This window comes from Hemiscyllium ocellatum, chromosome 31 (genome assembly GCF_020745735.1).
Source record: "Hemiscyllium ocellatum isolate sHemOce1 chromosome 31, sHemOce1.pat.X.cur, whole genome shotgun sequence".
NCBI classification, from domain to species: domain Eukaryota; kingdom Metazoa; phylum Chordata; class Chondrichthyes; order Orectolobiformes; family Hemiscylliidae; genus Hemiscyllium; species Hemiscyllium ocellatum.
This window is the reverse complement of record NC_083431.1, coordinates 7,889,591-7,913,610: the sequence shown is the minus strand read 5'-3', so window position 1 is coordinate 7,913,610 and position 24,020 is coordinate 7,889,591. Positions and strand designations below refer to the sequence as shown.

The 24,020-nt window shown below is 40.6% G+C and overlaps 1 protein-coding gene and 1 long non-coding RNA gene across 5 annotated transcripts in view; one reads left to right on the top strand and one right to left on the bottom strand.

Annotated features, from left to right (window-relative positions):
- The window catches only part of LOC132830391 (uncharacterized), a 154,759-nt gene that overhangs the window by 22,519 nt on the left and 108,220 nt on the right, over positions 1 to 24,020 (bottom strand). Inside the window, exons 4-5 of one of the 2 annotated variants that reach the window (XR_009646367.1) lie at positions 14,321 to 14,434; positions 13,418 to 13,506 (exon numbers count right to left, since the gene is read on the bottom strand). This is a non-coding gene — a long non-coding RNA (uncharacterized LOC132830391). Of the gene's footprint in view, positions 1 to 13,417; positions 13,507 to 14,320; positions 14,435 to 24,020 lie in introns of those variants that run through there. The other variant, XR_009646368.1, reaches the window with a different exon arrangement.
- Positions 1 to 24,020, top strand: part of vmp1 (vacuole membrane protein 1) — a 192,067-nt gene that overhangs the window by 85,454 nt on the left and 82,593 nt on the right. For all 3 annotated transcript variants that reach the window (XM_060848047.1, XM_060848049.1, XM_060848048.1), the window contains one exon: positions 8,270 to 8,434. In XM_060848047.1, coding sequence (XP_060704030.1) covers positions 8,270 to 8,434 — 165 coding nt within the window. The remainder of the gene's footprint in view (positions 1 to 8,269; positions 8,435 to 24,020) is intronic.

Here is a 24,020-nt window from a genome sequence, read left to right as displayed (position 1 = left end):
AGGAATAGAAGGAATTTTTTTATTCACTCAACATGTTTACGCTACTGGCTCGGCCTGGATTTACTGCCCTTGGATGGGCTGCTGCATATAAAACTACATGAAGATGGGTGACAGGATACTTATGTGGAGCATAAAAGCTGGCAATTGACAAGATGGAGGAATAGAACACTCTTTATGTAACTTTGTCTCTAAAATGATGGGCTCTTTAAGTAAAAGTAGGCATTTTATTTATAGTGCAGCCTTACCAAACACCAATTTAATCACTGGATCTGTTTTTGGTCATGTTCATTAAGGTGAACTTGTGAAAATGGTACTCGAAAAAACCAGTAAGTTGCTTCCCCTCAAATGTTATTACTCAAGAACAAAGAAAATTTACAGGCCCTTTAGCCCTCCAAGCCTGAGCCGATCCAAATCCACTGTCTAAACTTGTCGCCCAATTCCTAAGCATCTGTATCCCTCTGCTCCCCATCCCTCATCTATCAACTTGGTCACTTCCTCAAAGAACTCTAAGTTGGTAAGGCATAATCTCCCCCACAGAAAATCACGTGCTTATGACTGATGAGCCCATTTGTTTTCAAATATAAATAGATTTTATCCCCGAGTACCTTCTCCAACAACTTTCCCACCCATGACGTTGGGCTCACTGGTCTGTAGTTATCCAGAATTACCCTACTACCCTTCTTGTACAGGGGGACAACATGAGCAACCCTCCAGTCCTTTGGCACCTCATCTGTGTTTAAGGATGCTAAAAAGATATGTCAGGGTCCCAGCTATTTCCTCTCTCGCCTCCCTCAGCAACCTGGGATAGGTCTCATCTGGTACTGGAGATTTGTCCATCTTAATCTCTAGTTTACCCAACACATCTTGCCAACTTATGTCATTGTGATCTAGAGTAATCAAACTTCCATCTCTAATCTCAACATTCATGATGTCCCTCTCCTCAGTGAACACTGATGCAAAGCAATCATTCAGAATCTCACCCATTCTCTCAGGTTCGACACACAGCCATCCTTCATTATCCTTTAGTGGACCAATCCTTTCTCTGGTTACCTGCTTGCTTCTTATAGAAGAATAAAAGGCTTTGGGATTCTCCTTAATTCTGCTCGCTAAAGCTATTTCATGACTCCTTTTAGCCTGCTCAATTCCTTGTTTAAGACTGGTCCTACTCTTCCGATAGGGCCCGTTCTGTTCTTAACTGCCTGGACCTTATGTACACTTCCCTTTTCCTCTTGGCTAGTTGCACGATTTCTCCTGTCATCTACAGTTTCACGAATCTTGCCTTTCATATCCTTTGCTTTCAACAGGACATGCCTATCCTGCACTATCTTTAACCTATCTCTGAAAGCCTCCCACATATCAAATGTGGACTTCCATTCAAATAGCTGTGTCCAATCCACATTTCCCAGCTCTGTCTAATTTTGAAATAATTGGCTTTGGCCCAGTTTAGTACTCTTCCCTTAGGACCGTTCTCATCTTTGTCTATGATGATTCTAAAATTAAGAGTTATTGTCACTGTTCCCAAAGAAATCCCCCACTGCAACTTCTACCACCAGACCTGGCTCATTCCCCAACGCCTTCCCTCGTTGGATTATTTACATACTGCTCTAGAAAACTCTCCTGGATGCTTCTCTGCCCCACCTCTGACTCTAATTGTATCCCAATCAACGTTGGGAAAATTAAAATCTCCCATCACCACCACCCTGTTAACTCCTACATCTTTCCACAATCTGTTTACCTATTTGTTTTTGTACCTCACACTCACTGTTGGGGAGCCTGTAATACAGCCCTAACAATGTAACTGCACCCTTCTTATTTCACAGCTCCACCCATAATGCCTCAGTATTCAAGCCCTCTACAGTGTCTTCCTTGAGCACAGCTGTGGTATCATTCTTAATCAGCAATGCAACTCCTCAGGCCACTTGTTCTTTTGTGTTCATCTAATCTCTGCCTACTCTTCCCCATATTAATGCTATCTTCATGATTCTTACAGTCTACAGTCTCCAGTTTCCACCTCGCTGTCTACTGGTCTTCTCTTCTAGTTCCCTGCCACATTAGTTTAAAAACTCCCCCAAGGACATTAGTTCCAGTCTGGTTCCAGTGTAGACCACCTTCCCCAGAACCGGTCCTCCCATACCATCCCTCAAGCCACGTGTTCATCCTACCTGTTTTTTTCATTTCTACGCTGACTAGCACGTGGCACTGGTAGTAATCCCAAGATCACTACCTTTTGAGGTCCTGTCTTTTAACTTCTTTCCTAGCTCCCTGAATTTTGCTTTCAGGCCCTCATCTCGTTTTTTTACTTGTATCGTTGTGCCTATATGCACCAAGACAACTAGCTATTCACCCTCCCCTTTTAGAATGCTCTGAAGCTGTTGTGGTTCTGTTCGCCGAGCTGGGAGTTTGTGTTGCAAACGTTTCGTCCCCTGTCTAGGTGACATCCTTAGTGATTGGGAGCCTCCTGTGAAGCGCTTCTGTGATTTTCCATCATAGAAGCGCTTCACAGTAGGCTCCCAAGCAATGAGGATGTCACCTAGACAGAGGACGAAACGTTTGCAATACAAACTCCCAGCTCGGCGAACAGAACCACAACAACGAGCACCCAATAACAAATCTTCTCCCAAACTTTGAATGCTCTGAAGCTGATTGGTGACATCCCTGACCCGAGCACCTGGGAGGCAACATACCATCTATCTAAAGCACCACAGCAAGTAGAAGAGACTTGGTCTTTGACAAGGTGTTAAACAGACACCAATTATATATCACTTCCCCAATACTATAAGGAAGTATTGACCTGGGTTAGGTGTCTGAACCCTGAAGTAGACTTGAATGCTTAGTTTCTTAAATGAAAGGCAAAAGTATTATCTAAGCCAAATTAGGAGAATGTTAAAATTTGGTATTGAAGCCATTGTGATTTGGAGATGAACTGAACTTTAAAAAGTAGGAGACCACTATCAGAATTGATACCTTGGACACGGAAGTTTGTTTCTAGTTATTAAACATGAGAAAATTGTGTTACTGTTCCTTTCTGCATATTGCTTCTGTAAATGCTGCTGTCTATAATTCTTCTCAGAAGCTGCCAGTCAGGCGTTCAATTACATTTTCCAGAGAAACAACTTATCATGTATAATCTTCAGAATTGCTCCCGACAGAGCTATAACAGCCATGAGTGCTTGGGGCTTTGGAACTGTCCTTGATGAGAAAAATGTGTCTCAAAAATTGCCAAAAAAATGATATAGCAAATGTAAAATGTAAATATTGGTTACATTTATTTTCCAAAGGAAAAATATGGAATTTCTGCCATTCAGATGGTTGAGCTGTCCAGAGGAAAATTAGGGAGAGAGGCAGTGTGGTTGACCGATGTTCTGTGTTGATGTCTGCCCTCTCTGGGAGACTGTTTTGATGACTCATTAAAAAGAATGGCAAAAGAAACATTCCAAACCCTCCGACTAAACTGAGATAGAAGAAAATACATTTTTAAAAATTAAGTTTATGTGTACTTGATTGTAGATTATACTGAGAGAGGTGGGTGACCTTTTATGATGCCTGCACCAATACTTTTGTAATTCCAGTTATAAGAATACTGGGCAAGCCCTGATTTTCATTAGGCTCTGGTGATAGACCATAATCTTAATAAAAACATGGAAAAATCTAGGGCAAGAAAATAATTGACATGAATCTAGGGTTGAATTGAAATGCCAGATGCTCTTTATTATGCAAACTTCAACATAACCAAAAGCAATAATGACTAAATGGGTATGGTGAACAAGTACAGTAATGATTATAAAATATTGTAAAATACAAAAATATTGCATGTGCAACTTGGATTCTGACGTTCAGGATTAACAACATAAGGCTAATAAAAGATGGGGGTTTATCAGCTCAGTTCACTGAAAGACTGATTTGTAATGCAGTCTGTTTGGGTTTAATTCTCACACCGGCTGAGGTTACCATGAAGGACTCCTTTTCTCAATCTAATCCCTTGCCTGCGGTGTGACCTTCAGTTTAAATCACCATCAGTTGTGTCTCTCTCATGAGAGAGCAGCCCTATGATCTGGTAAGCCAATGGTTATTTTACCTTAACAAAAGTAATCAGAAACCACAGTTGAAAACTGCAGAGACTACACTTTAAATGGTTGGTGTGTTCAGGGCAGATTTCACCTAGATGTTAGTGCTGCAGTGGGTCAAAAGGATTTTAAATTCATTTTTTGGTGAAGGGCTCCCATTTTTTCGTTTGAAGATCTAGCCCTGGAATGCCCTCAATCTCTGATTTTGGCTCAGTTACTGCTCATATTTAGTAGTTCAGTCTCTTCTGGGACTCAAAATTATTAGGAATCCTGAAAATGCTTCTCTGTTGAAATTACTGGCACAATTTCAGAGTTAATGAGCCAACAAGTTTCAGCTGAAGTTCTAAATGCCAATCTTACTTGTGTTAATTTAAGTATAGTTGAAACAGCTGAATTCCAGAGTTGAGGTAGTCGTGACTACGCTTGACACTTACGTTCACATTGAAGAGTTTGGCATCAAGGAGCCCTAGTAAAACTGGAGCAAATGGAAACTGGGAAAACACTGCTGGAAGACATACATAGCACAACGGACAATAGTGGTGCTTGTTGTTGGTGAGTCATCTCAGCTCCAGGACACCCTTGCAGGAGTTCCTCGATGTAAATATTTTAATCAACCTATATAGATATGTTATGGCACACCTCTAAAGCAGGTGGGACTTGAACCTGGACCTCTTGATCCAGAGGTAGGGACACTACCACTGCCACAAGAGTCCGTCAGTTGTAACATCTTAAGACCACCCCTTTTCAGCTACTTCAATAATGACTTTCCCTCCCTCAAGGTCAGAAATGGGAAGCGTACTGATTGGTGCTGAATAGTGTACATTCATAACTGCTAAAATACTGAAGCAGTTCATATCCAAATGCAGCAAGACTGGGACAACATCCAGTTTGTAGCAAGTTACAATTGTGCCACACAATTACTAGGCAGTGACCATCAAGAAAGAATCTTATTGATGGTACTACCATTTCTGAATATCTACTGAACTTCTGTGAGCTACCATTGACCAGAAATTAAACTGGACTTGTCATATAAGTACTATAACTACAACAGCAGGCCAGTGGCTAGGAATCCTTCAGTGAGTAACTCATCATGTGACTTGTGCCTTCTTTCTGGTGCGCAGGGTTTGAACAAGTCAGGAATATGATGGAATACTTCTCACCTGCTTGGGCGAGTGCAGCTTCAACAGCATTCAAATAGCTCAACACAATTCAGGACAAAGTAGCCCACAAACATGCACTGATGCTCAGTAGTAACAGTGTGTAACATTACAATATTTCATCAAGACTGCTCAGACAGCACCTTCCAAACCCAGAACACTATCACCTAGAATATAAGAGCAACAGATACAATGAATACCACACCTGCAGGTTCCTCTTCAAAGTACCTACTATCCTAAATTGGCAATATATCACTGTTCTTTTATTGTCATTAAATCCTTGAATTCTCCCAAATGGCATTGTTGGTCTGTCAAAACCAAATAGACTGCAGTAGTTCAAGAAGGTACTCACTATCCCCACCTTCTAAAGGACAAATAGGGATGAGCAGTAAATAGCCAGTGACACTCAACTTGCTGAATTCATTGATTTTTAAAAAAGAGACAGTATTGCTTGTAAGCTTCCCTGACCCCAGTTTCAGCAGCATTGAACTATTTTGACTTTCCAGGGCTGGTTTTGAGCTCTTACCTTTCCCAAGGCCACACAGCCAACACTCCCTGGATATTCCCCTAATCCGTAACTGCCTGTAGTCTGCCAACAGCAGCACACGCTGTTTGGAGCCACCTCTGTGTCAATAACCCAACATAAAACACAAATGGATCATTAGCTCACTTGGCTGGACAACCGGACAACACCGCAGGTTAAATTCCCATACTGACTTGTTACTATGTAGGTGCTGCCTCGTCAACTTTGTTCATTATCTGAGGCATGATGACCGTTGGGTGAAACTCGACCAATCATTTCTCTTGAGTGAGATAATAGCCCTATGGTCCTCTGGGACTGTAGTGATTTTACCTGTTAAAACATATGAAACATCAACTGCATATTTACTGCAGCACCAGCCCAGTTAGTCTCTTGAGAATATTTAAAAACAAAACAAGGTAGCTTGCTTTTGTTTTGCTGTTGAATTGTTTCTTATAAGTTGGCCACTTTATCTTCCTCCTCCCTGCTTATCTGGCTGAGAATAAAGTAGCTTTCTGAAATTTGCCTCTGTCTGTTGAACCTGAAAGAAAAGCTACCAGTTCAAATCTGATGTGCAAATGTGTAGCTCTAATTTAGCTGGATAAACAATGTAGATATTTTTAAAATATGCACATAAAAGACTAGTGTTGATTTCAATACCAAATTCAGACAGGAATGATAAGTCCTTGTTAGGGGCTGCATGCACAGCATTAAATACGGTTAAATTCTAATATTTTCAATAATTACTAGGTTTGAGTTTTGTCTGTTAATGTACAAATTAATGTATTTGCAATTCTGGTTACACAGCTAAAGAATAAAGATCTCCCTTTTAAGAATAGAATTTGTTATTTTCTTAGAGTCATTAATATGTGGATTTCTTTTGCCCGCTCCCCCAGAAAATGGTGGAGGCTGGGCCATTAATTCCTCCTTGCTGAAAATGTGTTGCTGGTTAAAGCACAGCAGGCTAGGCAGCATCCAAGGAACAGGAAATTCGACGTTTCGGGCCAGAGCCCTTCATCAAGATGAAGGGCTCTGGCCCGAAACGTCGAATTTCCTGTTCCTTGGATGCTGCCTAACCTGCTGTGCTTTAACCAGCAACACATTTTCAGCTCTGATCTCCAGCATCTGCAGACCTCACTTTTTACTCAATAATTCCTCCTTGAATAAATTCAGGCTTTCATAGTCAAGGGAGTTTATAGAAGTAAATGAAGTTGAGACCACAACTAGATTAGCTGCAATCTTATTGAATGACAGACCAAGCCTGAAAGGTTGAATAGATACGCCTGCTCCCAAGTCACATGTGCAATCCCCTCAAGTATATAGTGATTGTGTTGCTTTGCCAAGTGCACAACTCTTCTGAGTCAGAAGTTTTCTGGGTACAAGTCAAAATCTGACAACTTGAGCAGACATACTTGACTGAATAGTGCTGTACATATTTTTTGGATGCAGAATAGTGAGGCTTTGGCTGTTTATTTAAGTGAAAAGAAAAGGTACTATAGCATTGTTTAAACCAAAGGTTGTTCTTCACAAGTGATCCAGCATTCCTCCTTTAGCTAATATTGTCAAATTACCTTCAAGTTGTTCAGTTTACTGTTTGTGGATCATGTCCCATTTTAACTACCATACTTGACTAATGATGAATTAAACTCTCTCAAAAAAAAATCATTCATTGATTTGGGACATTCTTGAGATATTATGAGATGTAGGACAAGTGGAATTTTATTTGCTTTGGCTTTTTTACAGCCTCCTCCAAAATTAACCATAAAGAAGTGCCTTTTTAATATTTGCAGCTTAATATTTAATGAGTCGCTAAGAAAGGCAGAGGGAGATCCCCATTTTTGCAACTCGCTTGTAACCGATACACCCAAATTCCTTTTTTCTGTGCAGGGACATCAGAAATCCATGTACAGCATTGACTTCCAAAAGCAGAAATCAATGCGTAGGCACGCCGATTTGGTTTTCACAGAATCTCGAAGGGCCTGCACAACTATGCAGCTTCAATACAGCATTTTTAGCTTTGCACTGAGTATATCAAGCCAAGCAGAAAATAATTCATCAAGATTCTATATTTCGCACAGTGATTATTGTCTAAAACACACTGCCGTCTCTTGGAAAAAAAGCTGGCAGTGAGTGTAGGCTTGTTTGCTGAATTCTTTGTGTGTGCTTAGAATTAAAGATCATATACCTAGTTTTAAATAATAGGAATGAATGTAAGGGGATTTCACGTACATTGCTTTCTCTTCATATTGCTGGTTGGCATTCTTTTCTTTTAAATTTCCCTTCCTTCATTCTCTTGCTATATGACTTGCAATGATAAATCCTAATAAGGTCAGAGACTTGCCCCAAAATAAGCTTCATGCATTTGTTGCATTTTAAAGATCCCTTTTAAACGTCTAACTATTATATATTAAAAAAATCAGTTTTCTTAAATGCAAGATATGATGCAGTTTAGTAGCTCTGAAGTTTTGAAAATGACAGAAGTTCTATTCTTCCATAATTAAACATTATTTTTTGTACATTGTCTTCAGGGTCCACATATTGCTTCAGTGACATTGGCTGCTTATGAATGTAACTCTGTGAATTTCCCGGAACCTCCGTACCCAGATAAAATAATCTGTCCAGATGAGAGGTTGGAAGAGACTATCTCACTGTGGGCCATTATTTCCAAAGTCAGGCTGGAGGCCTGCATGTGGGTAAGATTTCCATCATCTAATTTACTTGTGAATTTTATTGGTGTTTTGTACCAGTATGCAATATTAAAATACATTACACTGCTTTAAAGAAAATGGTATGATTTGGGTAGGGGACTGGGCATACGACAAGAGAACGAGATTGGGATAAGAAGTTGGAATAGGGATTATGAAATTGGGGATGAGAGATTGCGTTGGGGGGATCCAAAGTTGTGGAATGGAATTAAGGTATTGGATAGCGGTTTGGGAGCAGACATATGAAAAGAGCAGGACAGTGGAAGTAATTAGATATGTCTTTGATTAATGGGCCTGATAGACTTGTGCAGTTCAGGAGGCTGTTCAGGTCAAGATAATTGGATGGGATCCAGAGTAACATTGAAAGGAATTTGTGCAGGAAGAGGAAGCCAACCTTTTGGCACGAGGGAGTGGGCACATTTAATGCCTTTGCAGGAGGTGGTGGTGTCAGTGAGCAAATTTCAGAATGCCTCCGAATGAAGGGATGACCCTTTAGAACTGGGGTGAGGAGGAATTTCTTCAGCCAGAGGATGGTAGAACTCATTGCTACAGAAGGCTGTGGAAGCCAAGTAACTGAGTATGTTTTAAGACAGCGATGGATAGGTTTTGGATTAGTAAGTGGATCAAAAGTTATGGGAAAAGACGGGAGCATGGAACTGAAGAATACATTAGCTATGATTGAATGGCTGAGCAGACTGGATGGTCTGAATTGTCTAATTCTGCTTCTGTATCCAAGGGCATATGTGTATTGACACAACAATCATGAATGTCTTCAAAATAATTTTTAAAAATTGATAGAAATGCAAATTTTCAAGTGTCAAGCAGTAAAGCTTAATAATGAAACCAAAGTTTTCTTGGTTAAGAAACAATGGTAATGAGAAAAATGATGAGCCCCAATTATGATCACTGGGGAAGGGACTGGTGACTGGGGTTGAGCTAAGGAGTTAGGTTTAGTTAATGTTGACCATGGGTTGCTGCCTCATGTAGCCACTCCGAGCAGTCATTGGTGTAATTCGAAGGAAATTGGTGGTCAGAAGTGAGTTGACTCTTAGCCTGAGGTTTCCTTCTCTTTGAGCCTGCTTCCCTTCTCTCCATCTTCCTTCCAGTCACTCACTTTTCGCTGACTTGGGAAAGCAGCCAATATAATCAAAGTCCCCTCCCATCCTGGTTATACTCTCCTCCGCCCTCTTCCATCGGGCAGAAGATATAAAAGTTTGAAACATGTACCAGCTGATTCAAGAACAGTTTCTTCCCCACTGTTTTCCGATTTATGAATGCACCACTCATATATTAGAGTTGATCTTTCTCTCTCCTTCTCTGTAGCTCTACCACTATATTCTGCATTCTGTTCTATTACCCTGATGTACTGATGCAATGAATGATTTGTCTGGTTTGCATGCAATACAATGCTTTTTGCTGATTTAGGGATGTGCCAATAATAAATCAAATCAAATAATCCCTTTTCTTCTCCCACACTCTTATCCCTTTACCTCTTTCTGCCTGATCCCTTTTAATTGTCACTCTTTGCTGTAGATCCCCTACAACATGCCATCCCTACCTGACCCTTCTAAATCTGTCTGACTTATTTTGCCCTCATAAGTCTAAGGAAACCTAAGGCTTGGTGCTCCAGAATTTCCACCAGCATGAATTTTGCATGGAAATGAAAGTGGCCAGGTTCTTCTTTCTGGAGAAACTTAAATGCTCTTTGGTAAAAGGCTATTTAACAAACAAATGAAAGATTACATAGTGGGAGTAACCAGGTTGTGAGACTGTCATTTCTGTCTTCCTCACGCCACTCACTGTCATGGCCTAATTTGCAGTTCCCTTTGCCATCTGACTCTCATTGCCATTGTCTCATGGTGCAATTGTCGTCTTCGTCACCTTGTCCAAAGCCAAAGCCGCCTATTGGAGACCTGGCCCAATTACTTAGCTTCACAGCTCCAGGCCTCTGGCCGCTTGTTATTCCTCCAGTCACACAAAATCTCTCCCTCATATTTGCTGCTGATAGATTCCCCAATAAACCTTGCAGCAGCAAAGGAAGGTCCTGTAATTGAATGAGCAGCTCCTTGTAAAATCCTTTACTAATACTTGTGTTTGAAACTTCACCTTCAACTGAAAAAATTCTAAAAACAATAAGCCTTGCATCATTTTTTTTTCCCCTTGGTCAGTATCCTTTACGTGTAAGGTTATGTCATTATTAGTTGTAGGAAGCTTTTGAATGAACATTGGTGAGGCCACTTTAGAATACTGCATACAGTTCTGGCTGCCCTTCTATAGGAAGGATGTCATTAAACTTGAGAAGATGCAGAAAAAATTTACAAGGATGTTGCTGGAACTGGAGGGTTTAAGCTGTAGGGAGAGGCTGAATAGGCTGTGGCTGTTTTTCCTGAAGAGTTGGAGACGGAGGCATGAACTCGAAGTTCAGAAATCATGAGAGGTATGGATAGGGTGAATAGCCAAGGTCTTTATCCTGGAATGGGGAAGTCCAAAACTAGAGAACATAGGTTTAAAGTGAGAGGTAAAAGATTTAAAAAGGACCTGAGAGGTAACTTTTTCCACACGGAGAGCGTGGTGCGTGTATGGAACGAGCTGCCAGAGGAAGTGGTGGAGGTGGATACAATTCTAACATTTAAAAGGCATCTGGATGGGTATAATAATACGAACGGTTTAGAAGGATATGGGACAAATTCTGCCAAATGGGAATAGGTCAGCTTGGATTGTCTGGTTGACGTGGATGAGTTTGACCAAAAGATCTGTTGCTATGGTATATGACTCTGACTGTATAAGTTGTAAATTCATCTACCAGTCAAACAGCTATTGAGCCGAACAAAATGCTGTGGAGTGGGCTGTAGGTTGAATATTATTCATATGTGAGACAGAAGTGGAAAATGGAGCATAAAATCGGTACATGGTTGAATTGGATAGGGAGAAGATGGTGTGCCCAAAGGGCTATGAGGAAAACTAGGATAGTGAGGAAAATGTGGAAAGGCTTTTCAAAGAATTGAATAGGTATGATGGGCCAACTGGTCTCCTGCGAAGTATGATTTAACATTTTAAGGACTGTTAGGAAGTTTCTACAATTTTCTACTGTTTGTTTCTAAGTTTTCTCCCTTCGTTAACTATTTGATCTCGGCTGATATCATGCTCAAGAGCTGCAAGGCACGAGAGATCGGCTAGACTCCTGTCATGTTGTACAGCAGACTCTCCTCGAAAAATCTGCATGTCTAAAACTGTTGAAAATGATATCAAATTTGTTCTCTGGTAGTGCATAATTGGCGCACACTGTCGAAATTTAAGTACAAAGAATGACCATTTGGGTGAGATGGTCCAGAAAAGATTTGGGATTAGAGAAAAAACTGAGACAAAAGAAAGTGGAGTTGTGGGGAGGTGGGAAATATTATTAGCTTATTCGTTGTGAATTGCATCTTGACCAATAGCAACAGTATCCAATACACTCTAAGTGAACATTCTTCAAGTATGAATTTAATAGTGGGTGTTGGCAAGCTATTTAACCACGCTGGCTGCTCCGACTGAGGGTATTCCTGTGAATGGTTCCCTCAACCAAGGAATGTTTGAACTCTGAAAGTGCTGGAAATATGCTGCAAGTATCAGTTTTGAAGAAGTGTAATTTTTGACTCGACATGTTAACTCTTTCTCTCCTAATATGCTGCCAGATTTGCTAATTAATTCCAGCACTTCGCTTTTATTTCACATTTCCAGCATACACAATATTTTCCATTAATATAAAAGCATGCACTCTGGCTGAAGTTTAGATTTCCTTTCTTGTTTGAAATGAATGAGATTTAATGCCATCAACCCCTCTGAGATTGGTTATCCCTGCATAGGGCATGGATCAAGTTTGGATCCAACTTTTTTCCATCTGGATGAGATAATGTCATCTTAAGCTTGTTCATCTTATGCATTTAAAAGATACTGTGTCATTATTTGAGGATGAGCAGGGTGTAGTGTTCTGAGTAACATTCTTCCTTAACCAAACACAATTCAGAACTAATTTAATTCAGACTAGTCTTTTATTTATTCTTTCATATGATATGGGTGTAACCAGCTCGTCCCTAATTGCCAATGAGAAGAGTAGGTGATGATGTTCCCATAACTGCTGTACTTGTTCTTTCAGGTGGTAGTGGTTGTGGACTTTGACAGCGCTGTTGAAGAAGCCTTGGACAGTTTCTTTGGTGCATTGTGTCATTGGTACACATTGCTGCAACTGTGCACTTTTTGATGGAGAAAGTGCATGTTTAAGGTCTTGGCTGGGTTGTCAATCAAGTGGGTTACTTAGTCTTTGGTGTTCACTTTAGATAATGGATAGATTTTGAGTCAGGAACTGACTTGCTCTGAAAGTGCCAGTTTTCATTTGCTCCTGAAACCAATCCTTAAGTCAATGGTAACTCCCAGAGAGTTAATGGTCAGGAATTCAGCAGTTGTACACCATTGAACAACAAGGAGAGATGGTTGGGTTTTCTCCTTCTGGTGATGTAGATGTCACTTACCACTTGTGAGTCCAAGCCCGAATTTAACTATAGTTTATCAGTTTCTTGCGGCACGTTGACACAGATGTCAAGGAAAATATAGTGAAAAGTGTTTGTTGCCACAATCTAGCACCACTTTGAGTTACAAAAATAATTTTTAAAAATCACTTAAATCAGCCCATCTTCCATTCAAAATGGGTCTCCAGCATTGCTGCAGTGCTTCTGCAAGGTGTTCCGGACATCAAGGAGTACCTGCTCTGGGTACAGCAATGATAACGCTGATGCCCCAGGAGACCATGGTGCCGCAACTGCTATCAGTTTGCTAACACCCGCCAAGAGTCCATGCTCCAGGTCTACTGCATCCCAGAATTTCCACTCCTGGTCTTTGGCCGTCAGGAATCCCCATTCCAAGCACTATTGCTGCTGCTGGAAGTCTCAATTCATGCTGCTGACACTGCAGCTGCTGATTTGCTATCGATGCTCCAGTCTCAAGAAAAGAAAAGGTCAAAATACGAAGAGGAGAGAGAGTGGATGGGCTCGGGAATCCAAACTCTACTGTGCTGGCACCGCCATCTTGTGAGGAAAAAAAAGACCTTCAGTGTCTAAAGAGTTGGGAATAGAACATCATAGAATCCCTACAGTGTGAAAGCAGGTCATTGGCCCATTGAGTCCACATTATCCCTCTGAAGAGCATTCTACCCAGACCCAATCCTGTACCTTATTTCCATAACCAATTCAAAAATGCTTAGTTTGAGCTACACCAAGATCACCTAATTTCAGCCTTGGTCCACACATTGACAAAATAATTGAATGCCAAAGTTGTGTTAAGAATGACCATTGTTGATGTTATGATGACATTTGATCAAGCATGAAATCAAGGACCCCTAGCAAAACTGAAGTCCATGATTACCGGAGGAGATTTCTGAAGTTGTACCCAGTGGACAGGAAGACCACTATTATTGAAGGCTAATCATCTCATCCACAGGCACTGGTAGATTAAGACTGAGGGGATGGTGATAATGGTCTGATGTGTAGATGATCATGTTTGTGAAGCCCCCTTGTCTGGTTAGTTGTTTAATTGTCCTCCACCATTCTCAAATTGGCAAGGAAGGACTGCAGAACTTTAATCAGCTAGTTGTGTGACTGTTAGAGGTGGGGAGTGGGGTGGCAATGGTCTAGTTACTGGACTGGACTGTTAATCCAGAGGCCTAGATAATGTTCTGGGGGCCAAGGTTTGAATCCTACCATGGTAGGTATTGTAATTTGAATTCAACAAAAAAGAATTAGAATTAAGAGTCTATTGATGACCATGAAATTATTGTCAATTATCAGGAAAAATCCATCTAATGCACTAATATGCTTTAGTAAGGAAATATGCCATTCTTACCTGGTCTGATCTACATGTGACTCCAGACCCATAGCAATGTGGTTGACTTTTAACTTCTCCTCTGGCAAATAGGGATGGGCAATTAATGCTGAACCAGCTGGTGACTCCCTCATCCTGTGAATAAATAATAACAAAAAATTATCTCTGTTTATTAGTATGACACATTGAAAAAATGTTGATTCTCCAACCTCACTAGAACTGGGATTTTCACAAAATTTTATGACTTAATCAAAGTTCCTAATTTATCAACAGAGGTTAACAAAAACATTATCTTGGTTTACGGACTAAACCAGGAATGCTATTTATTACAGATAAATATAATCTAACCACAAGTAAACAGTTATGATATGAATTACCAATAAATGTTGTAGTGGTTCTGTTCGCCGAGCTGGAAGTTTTTGTTGCAAACGTTTCGTCCCCTGGCTAGGAGACATCATCAGTGCTGTGGAGCCTCTTGCGAAGCGCTTCTTTGATGTTTCTTCCGGCATTTATAGTGGTCTATCCTTGCCACTTCCGGGTGTCAGTTTCAGCTGTCCGCTGTAGTGATTGGTATATTGGGTCCAGGTCGATGTGTCTGTTGATGGAATTTGTGGATGAATGCCATGCCTCTAGGAATTCCCTGGCTGTTCTCTGTCTGGCTTGCCCTATGATAGTAGTGTTTTCCCAGTCGAATTCATGTTGCTTGTTGTCTGAGTGTGTGGCTACTAGGGATAGCTGGTCGTGTCGTTTCGTGGCTAGTTGGTGTTCATGTATGCGGATTGTTAGCTGTCTTCCTGTTTGTCCTATATAGTGTTTTGTGCAGTCCTTGCATGGTATTTTATAAACTACATTAGTTTTGCTCATGTTGGGTATTGGCTCCTTTGTTCTAGTAAGTTGTTGTCTGAGCGTGGCTGTTGGTTTGTGTGCCGTTATGAGTCCTAGGGGTCGCAGTAGTCTGGCCAATGTAGTTTATAAAATACCATGCAAGGACTGCACAAAACACTATATAGGACAAACAGGAAGACAGCTAACAATCCGCATACATGAACACCAACTAGCCACGAAACGACACGACCAGCTATCCCTAGTAGCCACACACTCAGACAACAAGCAACATGAATTCGACTGGGAAAACACTACTATCATAGGGCAAGCCAGACAGAGAACAGCCAGGGAATTCCTAGAGGCATGGCATTCATCCACAAATTCCATCAACAGACACATCGACCTGGACCCAATATACCAATCACTACAGCGGACAGCTGAAACTGACACCCGGAAGCGGCAAGGACAGACCACTATAAATACCGGAAGAAACATCAAAGAAGCGCTTCGCAGGAGGCTCCACAGCACTGATGATGTCTCCTAGCCAGGGGACGAAACGTTTGCAACAAAAACTTCCAGCTCGGCGAACAGAACCACTACAACAAGCACCCGAGCTACAAATCTTCGCACAAACTTTGAATACCAATAAATGTCTCTACCAATTAAAGCCTTGACCCCTTTAAAAACTATACGCACATATAAGCAAATATGTCAGTGTGGGAAATGAACTGGGGAAACAAAGTTCAGTCACATCAGTCCAACGTTTTTCATGAGATGTTCCTATTGCTTCTCAAAATCATCTTTTATTTTTTGATTTCTGTTCTTCAGATTCTTTTACTTGACCAAAGCACAGGGTGATTGGTACACTCATTACAAAGTCTTCTACTTACTAGTTAAAGGTGATAGCTTACATTAGCTGGTGGAAAAATATAACAGACTTTCTTCAGGTACTTTTACTGAGAGACACACACACACACACACACACACACACACACACACACACACTCACCCCTACCCCTAGGTCTTGCTGCTTCCAGTTTGGAAAATGTCTGCCACTGTATCATTCACATCTAATAAGCTGTTGATCTGCCCAGGGACCAATAAGTATTTCCAAACGATGTTCAGTAATGTCACCACATGTTACAGATTGATAACCTGTAACTAATGGAATGCCAGAAGGGCATTAGCACTGGGGTCACAGTTATTTACGAAATATGTTAATGGCTAGATGACAGAAGTGAATGTATTTCAACCAAGTTTGTGGATGATGGCAAAGCAGGTGAGAATGCAAGTGGTGAGGATGACACCAGAAGTTTACAGGGGTTATAGACAAATTATGATTGGGCAAACATTTGGCAGATGGAATATACTGTGGGAAGTTGAGGTTATATAATTTGGCAGGAAGAACAGAGGAGCCGAATATTATTTAAATAAGAAAAGACTGTAGAAAACTGCAATGCAGAGGGATTTGAGAGGGATTCATGCATGAATCACAGCTAACCTTCAAGTTCAATTAGTAAGAGGGAAGACAAATTCACTTGGTTTTTATTTAAAAGGAGATGGATCATAAAAAGATACAAAACTGAAATGAAATGAAGCATTAATCATGTATCACCTGGAATATTATGAACAGTTTTCATCTCCATCTAAGGAAAGGTACACTGGTGTTGGAAGCAGTTCAGCAAATGTTCACTATGTTAGGCTAGTACGATTGCAACATTTAAAAGGCATCTGTATAGGTATTTGAATAGGAAGGGTTTGGAGGGATAAGGGCCAGGTGCTGGTAGGTGGGACTAGATTAGGTTGGGATATCTGGTCGACCGAAGGGTCTGTTTCTGTGCTGTACGTCTCTATGACTCTATGTTGATCCCAGTATAGAGAGATTTTCTAATGAAGAGTTTGGGTGGACTGTTCTTCTACTCGGTGTAGAAAACTGAGTGGGACACCTTGTTGAAATATGCAAAATTCTGAGGGGACTTGACAGGGTAGATGCAGAGGATATTGTCCCTCTAAACTTGTAAAAAGGTGTAATCTCAGAGCAAGGATCACCTATTTAGTACCAAATGAGGATTTTTTTTTGTTTTGCTCCAAGGGTAGTGTGGAATTCTTTACCACAGGGGGCTATTGAGGCGAGGTCATTAGGTGTACTTAAGACAGAGCGACAGATTTTTTTAATCAATAAGGGAATCAAGGATTATGGAGTTAAGACAGGAGGCAGACAAATATCAGATAAGCCATAATCTCATTTAATGGCCTGAATTGCCTACTTCTGCTCCTAAATCTTATGGTAGTCGAAGAGCTGTTGTCAGGCGAATGCATAAACCGCTACCCATTGATAGTCAGATTTCGCTCTGCACACATGCTGCAGAACCATGCTATCATTTTGCTTCACCCATTGCTTGCAAAGTATGAATATAACACAACTCATAAGAAGGTGTGGTTAAGAAGGTGTTTAGCACACTTGCCTTCATTGTGCAGACCTTTGAGAATAGGAGTTCTGACGTTATGTTGAGGTTGTACAGGGTGTGATGTGGCCTCTTCTAGAGTGCTGTGTCCAGCTCCGGTCACCCTATTATAGGAAGGATATTATTAAACTGGAAAGGGCTCAGAAGCGGTTTATCAGGATATTGCTGGGAATGAGTTATAAGGAGAGATTGGGCAAGCTGGGACCTTTTTCACTAGAACATAGGAGGCTGAGTTTATAGAGGCTTATAAAATCATGAGGGGGATAGATAAGGTGCATGGCAGGTGTATTTTCTCTAGGATAGAGAATTTCTAGACTCGGGGCCTATTTTTAAGGTGGTAGGAGAAAGAGTTAAGAAGATATGGGGGCAATTTTTCTGCAGTGGTTTGTGCTTGGAATGAACTTCCAAATGAAGTGGTGGATGTGGGTACAGTTAAAACATTTAATAGACATTTAGATAAATACATGAATAACAAATGTTTAGAGGGATATTGGCCAAGCGCAGGCAAATGGGACAAGTTTAGTTGGGGATTATGGTCAGTGTGGACTGGTTGGACCAAAGGGCCTCTTTCTATGCTGTAAGACTCTATAACTCATCAGCATAGTTCCAGAAACTTGTTCAGAGTACATTAATTCCTTCCTCCGTCTTTGCTTTCAAAACAATCCTATTCCCATTCTAATTCAAGATAAAAAAAACATATTTACACTATAATATGCTTCTCCTATTAAACATGCTTGTATTCCTGTTTTTCTCCTCCCTCTCACTGGCTCTCACCACCTACTGCAGACCTGTCTGGCAGACGCAGGATTCCGGGTTTATCCAGTTTAGTATACGAAGCTACACTGAGTATTGGATATTGAAACCCACAGTACAACCTGTGTCCTTAATGCTTCTTTCTAGTGTTGCATGGAGGGGCACTAATCCATCAGCTGAGGGAGAGCAGTAAATGGCAATTTACAGGAGATTCCCTTGCCCATGTTTCACTGCATGCCATGAGATAGCATGAGGTTTGGAATCGACCTTGAGAACTCTGAGCCATTGCCATCCAAATGTATGTCATTGTCTGTCATCACTTGAGATTGTTCTGTTGGTAGAGAGAGGTCAAGAGCAGGAATTGTATTGGAGGAGTCTGGGACATCAGCTGCAAGATATGATTTGGTAAATGAGACATACCAGACTTCTCCAATTTTGCCACAAGCCAGTCCTCCACTCTAACAAGTATTTGTCATTGTATCTTATTCAAGTTAACTATAGAAGGCTGAGAAATGGAATGATGATGTTAAACTAATAGAGAGATATTTGGCCTGTAGAAATTTGGGAATCAGCAGCATAATGGAATTGGGCACAGAATGATCTTACCGAATGATGGAGCAGATTCAAGGCGTTAGTTACTTCTATTTCTTTTTTTCTTCGAGTGCTCAGCATGCACACATGTGCTTACATGTCATGCTGAGGCCACTGCTCTGATGCATGCCTAACTTTGAGTCCAGTTTGTTCAGTGTTAAAGAGATATTGTGTATTTAAAAAAAAAAATTAACAATTCCTACTAAGCAGACTTTGCAGCAATTCCAGTCTTTTCACTCTTATTTAGATGCAGAATAAAAGCTCCAGTGTTCCATTATAATTGCCAGATGGTTGGTCCTCTAAAGACCAAGGCCAGTCATAAAAACAGACTTCAATCATGCTCCAAGACATCTTTCACAAAACAAGATCATAAAATTCCCCTGTGTAATTTTCAGAACTTTTTAAAATTCCACCATCATAGGACCAGCTAAGTGGCTGGAACTGCAACTGGAAAAATGTTTTTACTTTTAAAAATAATTAAAAGTAATTAAGAGGATTAAGTTAGTAATAGTGATTTGCATAAACATGATGTTTATAAACTGTGTAAATAATTGTAATTCCATTCAGCTTGGCTATATATTTCAATTTTTATTATTCTAAATTTAGTGCAATTCAAAATTTGAGCTGTTTTTCATTTTGATATTGCTCAACTTATTTTTAAATCTACAAAATAAAGTCAGCTTTATTTCTTCTCACTGATTCAAGACAGGTTTTTTGATTGGAAATTTGAAGCTTGACCTAATAGTTTTTAATATTCCTTTTTTGAAAACCAATTTGCCAAGATGCTGTAAGTGTACAGTATTTGTACATTCCTATCATATATTGTTGTCACTTTTTCCTCTACCTTTGCTCTACATTATACCTGGGAATAGGAAGATTTGTTCAAACATGGCAAGGTCTAAACTCACGCAGCTGAACTAAAGTTGGCCAAGAGTTTGTTTGAGTGGACAAATTGAATGTATCTTTTTAAAAATACCAGGCCTCCCCTCAGGGATTTAATATTCATGTTTGAGGAAAGAAAATACATGATAGATATATATTTGCATCCTTTCCCTTAAAAAGTGTCTGAGTCTTGTGAAAGATGAGGGGTTACTTCTGACCATTAAAATTCTAACCATATTATTCTCACCAGAACAGGGTCAGAAACTGAAGCTGTAGGGAGAGGAGATTTAATAACTGCAGCTGGGATGAACAGGGATGGTGCTGCGAGGGGAGTTTGGTGTATAAATGGGCATTGAACTGTTTCATCCACAATGGATTGGAATATGCTGCTTGAATAGAAAAAGCATGGGCCCCATGCAATCTAGTGAGAACTTTGGTAGTTGCAAGTCTTAACTTTCTATTCCTTAGGTTAATTGAGAGCAAAAGATTTCCACAGAAAAGATTGTAGCTTACGAGTGAATAAATATGAGATATGCTTTTCTTCTCAACCTTGGACATTAAATCTGGCAGGAGGGACTTAAAATCTGTAAAAAATTATAAGTTAATTTTAAATTAAATTGTCTCACTCATATCACCTAAAACTGTAATATGGAGATATGCAGCCATAATTTTGTACATTTGAGGCAAGTTATTTTGATTTTCTGAGGGAGTTAAAAGTAATGCCACCCACTGGTGCAATATTCAGTGCAACCTCAAGTTTCAGTTCTGTAAGGTGTAATCAAGGTCTGGTGGGGATAAAAATTATATCAATTATTTTCTGATTTGATTTGTTGTGTGGCTGTAGTCATGCACTTTTTAATGTGCAGATGGTGACTTAGTGTAGAAGGTATTAGGAGAAAATCTTCAGATATGGGAGTTGTACTCAAAGACAGATCTTGAGTCAGGGTTATTTCTTCCCCTATTGACGCACACATTTGCTTCTTTTCTAACAAGAGGTTTTTCTCTTTTACGAAAAAATAGGTGTCTCTTTGCCTTTTAAATTTTCATGTTGTTTGTGCACTCTGTGCAGTTTAATGCAGACTGCATTGTAAATCTGCAGTCTGTCCTTCAACTTGTTACAGTTAGGAATTGCTGTTCCTATTTATAGTGGAAAGTGTTACAGTAAATTTGACATTAATTGTACCCCCTGCAAGTTTTGGTATGGCTGTGTCTTTTCTTGGGAGAATACTATTAATTACAGTATGACAAAATTGTGTAGTTTTCATTACAGACTCAATAGCTTTGAGGAGAAATGTAGAAAACAAAATTACTCTGAAATGGAGTTGATTCTGTATGCCATAGTTCATTGCCATAGTTCATTACCACCTCTGTTGTTCACTCCATTTGACCTGGGGAGTATATTGATGCAGGTAGATCTTCTATAATGTGATTTTCGTATAATAGAAAAATTGCACTTTAGAAACTCCGCTTAAAGTGTTGACGATGTAATTGCATTACAGCCAACACATGTTAAATAGTTTGGACTTTAGAAACAGTGCCCCCATTTCGTCAATCGCATTAAACAAATTTGTGTTAACCAAACTTGCTTTATAGCCGAACAACCTGTGTTTGACTCCCTATGTACGATACTATTGGAGATTGCCTGGTAATAGGAAAAATTTGTTTGTTGAATCGACAAGGCTTTTATTTAACAAAAGCTGTTGAAGCTAATGCACTTTGAGGTAGAAGACATTTTTAAAATACATCAAGTTTAATTTAGTTTCTAGCATGCAACAAGATTTTAAAACAATCTACATAAATACTCAAGACCCTATTTTAGGTAGTGTTAGAACCCTTGCTGATTTTTCATTTTTTATTTGTATATTTTTTTAATGTTTGTGTGGAGCTGTAAATTGAGCTGAAATCTGAAAGGTGACCTTTGGATTGTGATTAGCTGCCTAATGTTTGTTTTTTGAAAACAAATTTGTTCATTGTTTAACCTTCTGGGCCTCGTCTCTCAGACCAACAAACAGTTGCTTGTTTGAAACACCAGGCCTGGTAGTTAATTGCAGGTTGATTCTTGATCAAAGGATTCTATAGATATGAGGGAAAGAAATCTGTTTGACCAGATGGCAGATGTTTGACCATTTAATGAGGTGAGTTGCTGGAAATTGGTGCCAGCAAGTCTTTCAGGGTAAATGATGGTTAACGTGAGGGAGGGACCATAGATTTTGATCTGTTTTCAACCAGGGGTTTCTTAGACAATGTGTTTGGCTGTTAATGTTGCAGCAGGAGAATTTGAAAGCTGCCTGCCTACCATCCCATTGTCGGCTATTGAAAGTTCATAGAGTGGTAGCTAGGGTAGAGAAGTATTACTGAGACTTCCTCGGGACGAACTAAAAAGGTAATGCTGATCAATGCCTTCAAATGAGAAATCGTTTGCCTGTAGAACAACTCATCATGAAAACCGGCCAAGTGGTAATCTAGCCAGTTTTGTTGTTTTCTTTCAATTTATTTCTTAACTGTTTGTTTATCTGTCTGTCTATTGTGTGAATGGGGCTGGAAACAAAGATTATTGCATTTCAAGCATAGACAATAATTAGATACTTTGTTTAATTTTGCTCCTCTGAAGTTACTGGTTTGTTATTAAATTGCTTAGTCTTTTGTTTAGGTGTCTGTGCCTGAAATTGATTATTCACGAAGTCTGGGGTTCAATATTCAAAAAGTCTAGTTTGAAATCAGTAGGGTCAATTTTGAGGGTCTTTGAAGATTTTAATTCTACTTATTGCGAATACAGATAAAGGAAGGCTAATTTGATTTGACGATCTGTCTGTCATATCAGTTGGCAAAAGACATCTGTACACACATTACACCTTTTTTTTCAAAAATAGAGTCACAGAGGCAGCCAAACTCTGCCACTTCCTTGGGCAACAGTCCTCAGCAAAGGCCTCACCTTCATCCCACTACATTCCTGGATTAATGAGTTTGACATGCATTGCAATCTTGAATATTTCTTCCTCTGCCCCTGTGCCCACTTTTTCCATTAATACTCCTGCTCACACACAGAGGACCCCTTCTCCCACCTCAATCCACTCCATCCACCTGGGCACCCCGTGCCGGTCTGTTACCCACCCTTGATCTCTTCATTTCCAACTACTGCCGGGGCATTGACCGCCTCAACCTGTCCACCCCCCTCATCCACTCCAACCTCTCAGCCTCACAATGCTCAGCTGTCTACTCCCTCTGCTCAAACTTCAACATCACCATCAAACCAGCTGACAGCAGGCACCAACTCGCAGACACCACCTCCTATTCCCCCACAACCTCACCTCACCAAACCATCATCTCCCATACTATCCACAACCGTATCACCTCTGGGGATCTTCCATCCACAGCTGCCAACCTTATAGTCCGAGAACTCTGCACCACCTGATTCTACCTTCTACCCAAAATTCACAAACCTCACTGCCCTGGTTGACCTATTGTTTCAGCCTGCTCCTGCCCCACTGAACTTCTCTCTGCATATCTTGACACTGTCCTGTCCTTCTTATTGCAGGAACTCCCCACCTATATTTGGGACAGCACCCATGCCCTTCACCACTCCAAGATGTTTGTTTCCCTGGCCTCCAACGTCTGATTTTCACAATGGACGTCCAGTCCCTTTACACATCTATCTGCCACACAAAGGCCTCCAAGTCCTCCATTTCTTCCTCTCACGCCGACTCAGCCAATGCCCTTCCACTGACACTTTCATTTACCTAGCTAAACTGGTCCTCACCTTCAACTTCTCTTTCCAATCCTCCCACGTCCTCCAAACCAAAGGGGTAGCCGTGGGCACCCAAATGGGTCCCAGCTAAGCCTGCCTGTTCGGGTATGTTGGACAGTCCATCTTCCACAGCTACACCAGCACCATTTCCCACCTTTCCCTCCGCTACATCAATGACTGTATCGCCGCTATCTCGTGCTCCCATGAGGAGGTTGAACAGTTAGTCAACTTCCACCTTCCATCCTGACTTCGTTCTCCTGAACCATCTCAGACACCATCATCCCCTTTTTGGACCTCTCCATCTCCATCTCTGGCGACCGACTTGACACAGACATTTATTACAAACCCACGGACTCCCACAGCTATCTGGACTACACCTCCTCCCATCCTACTGCCTCCCCTTATTCTCAATTCCTCTGCCTCCGCTGCATCTGCTCCCAGGAAGACCAATTCCACCATA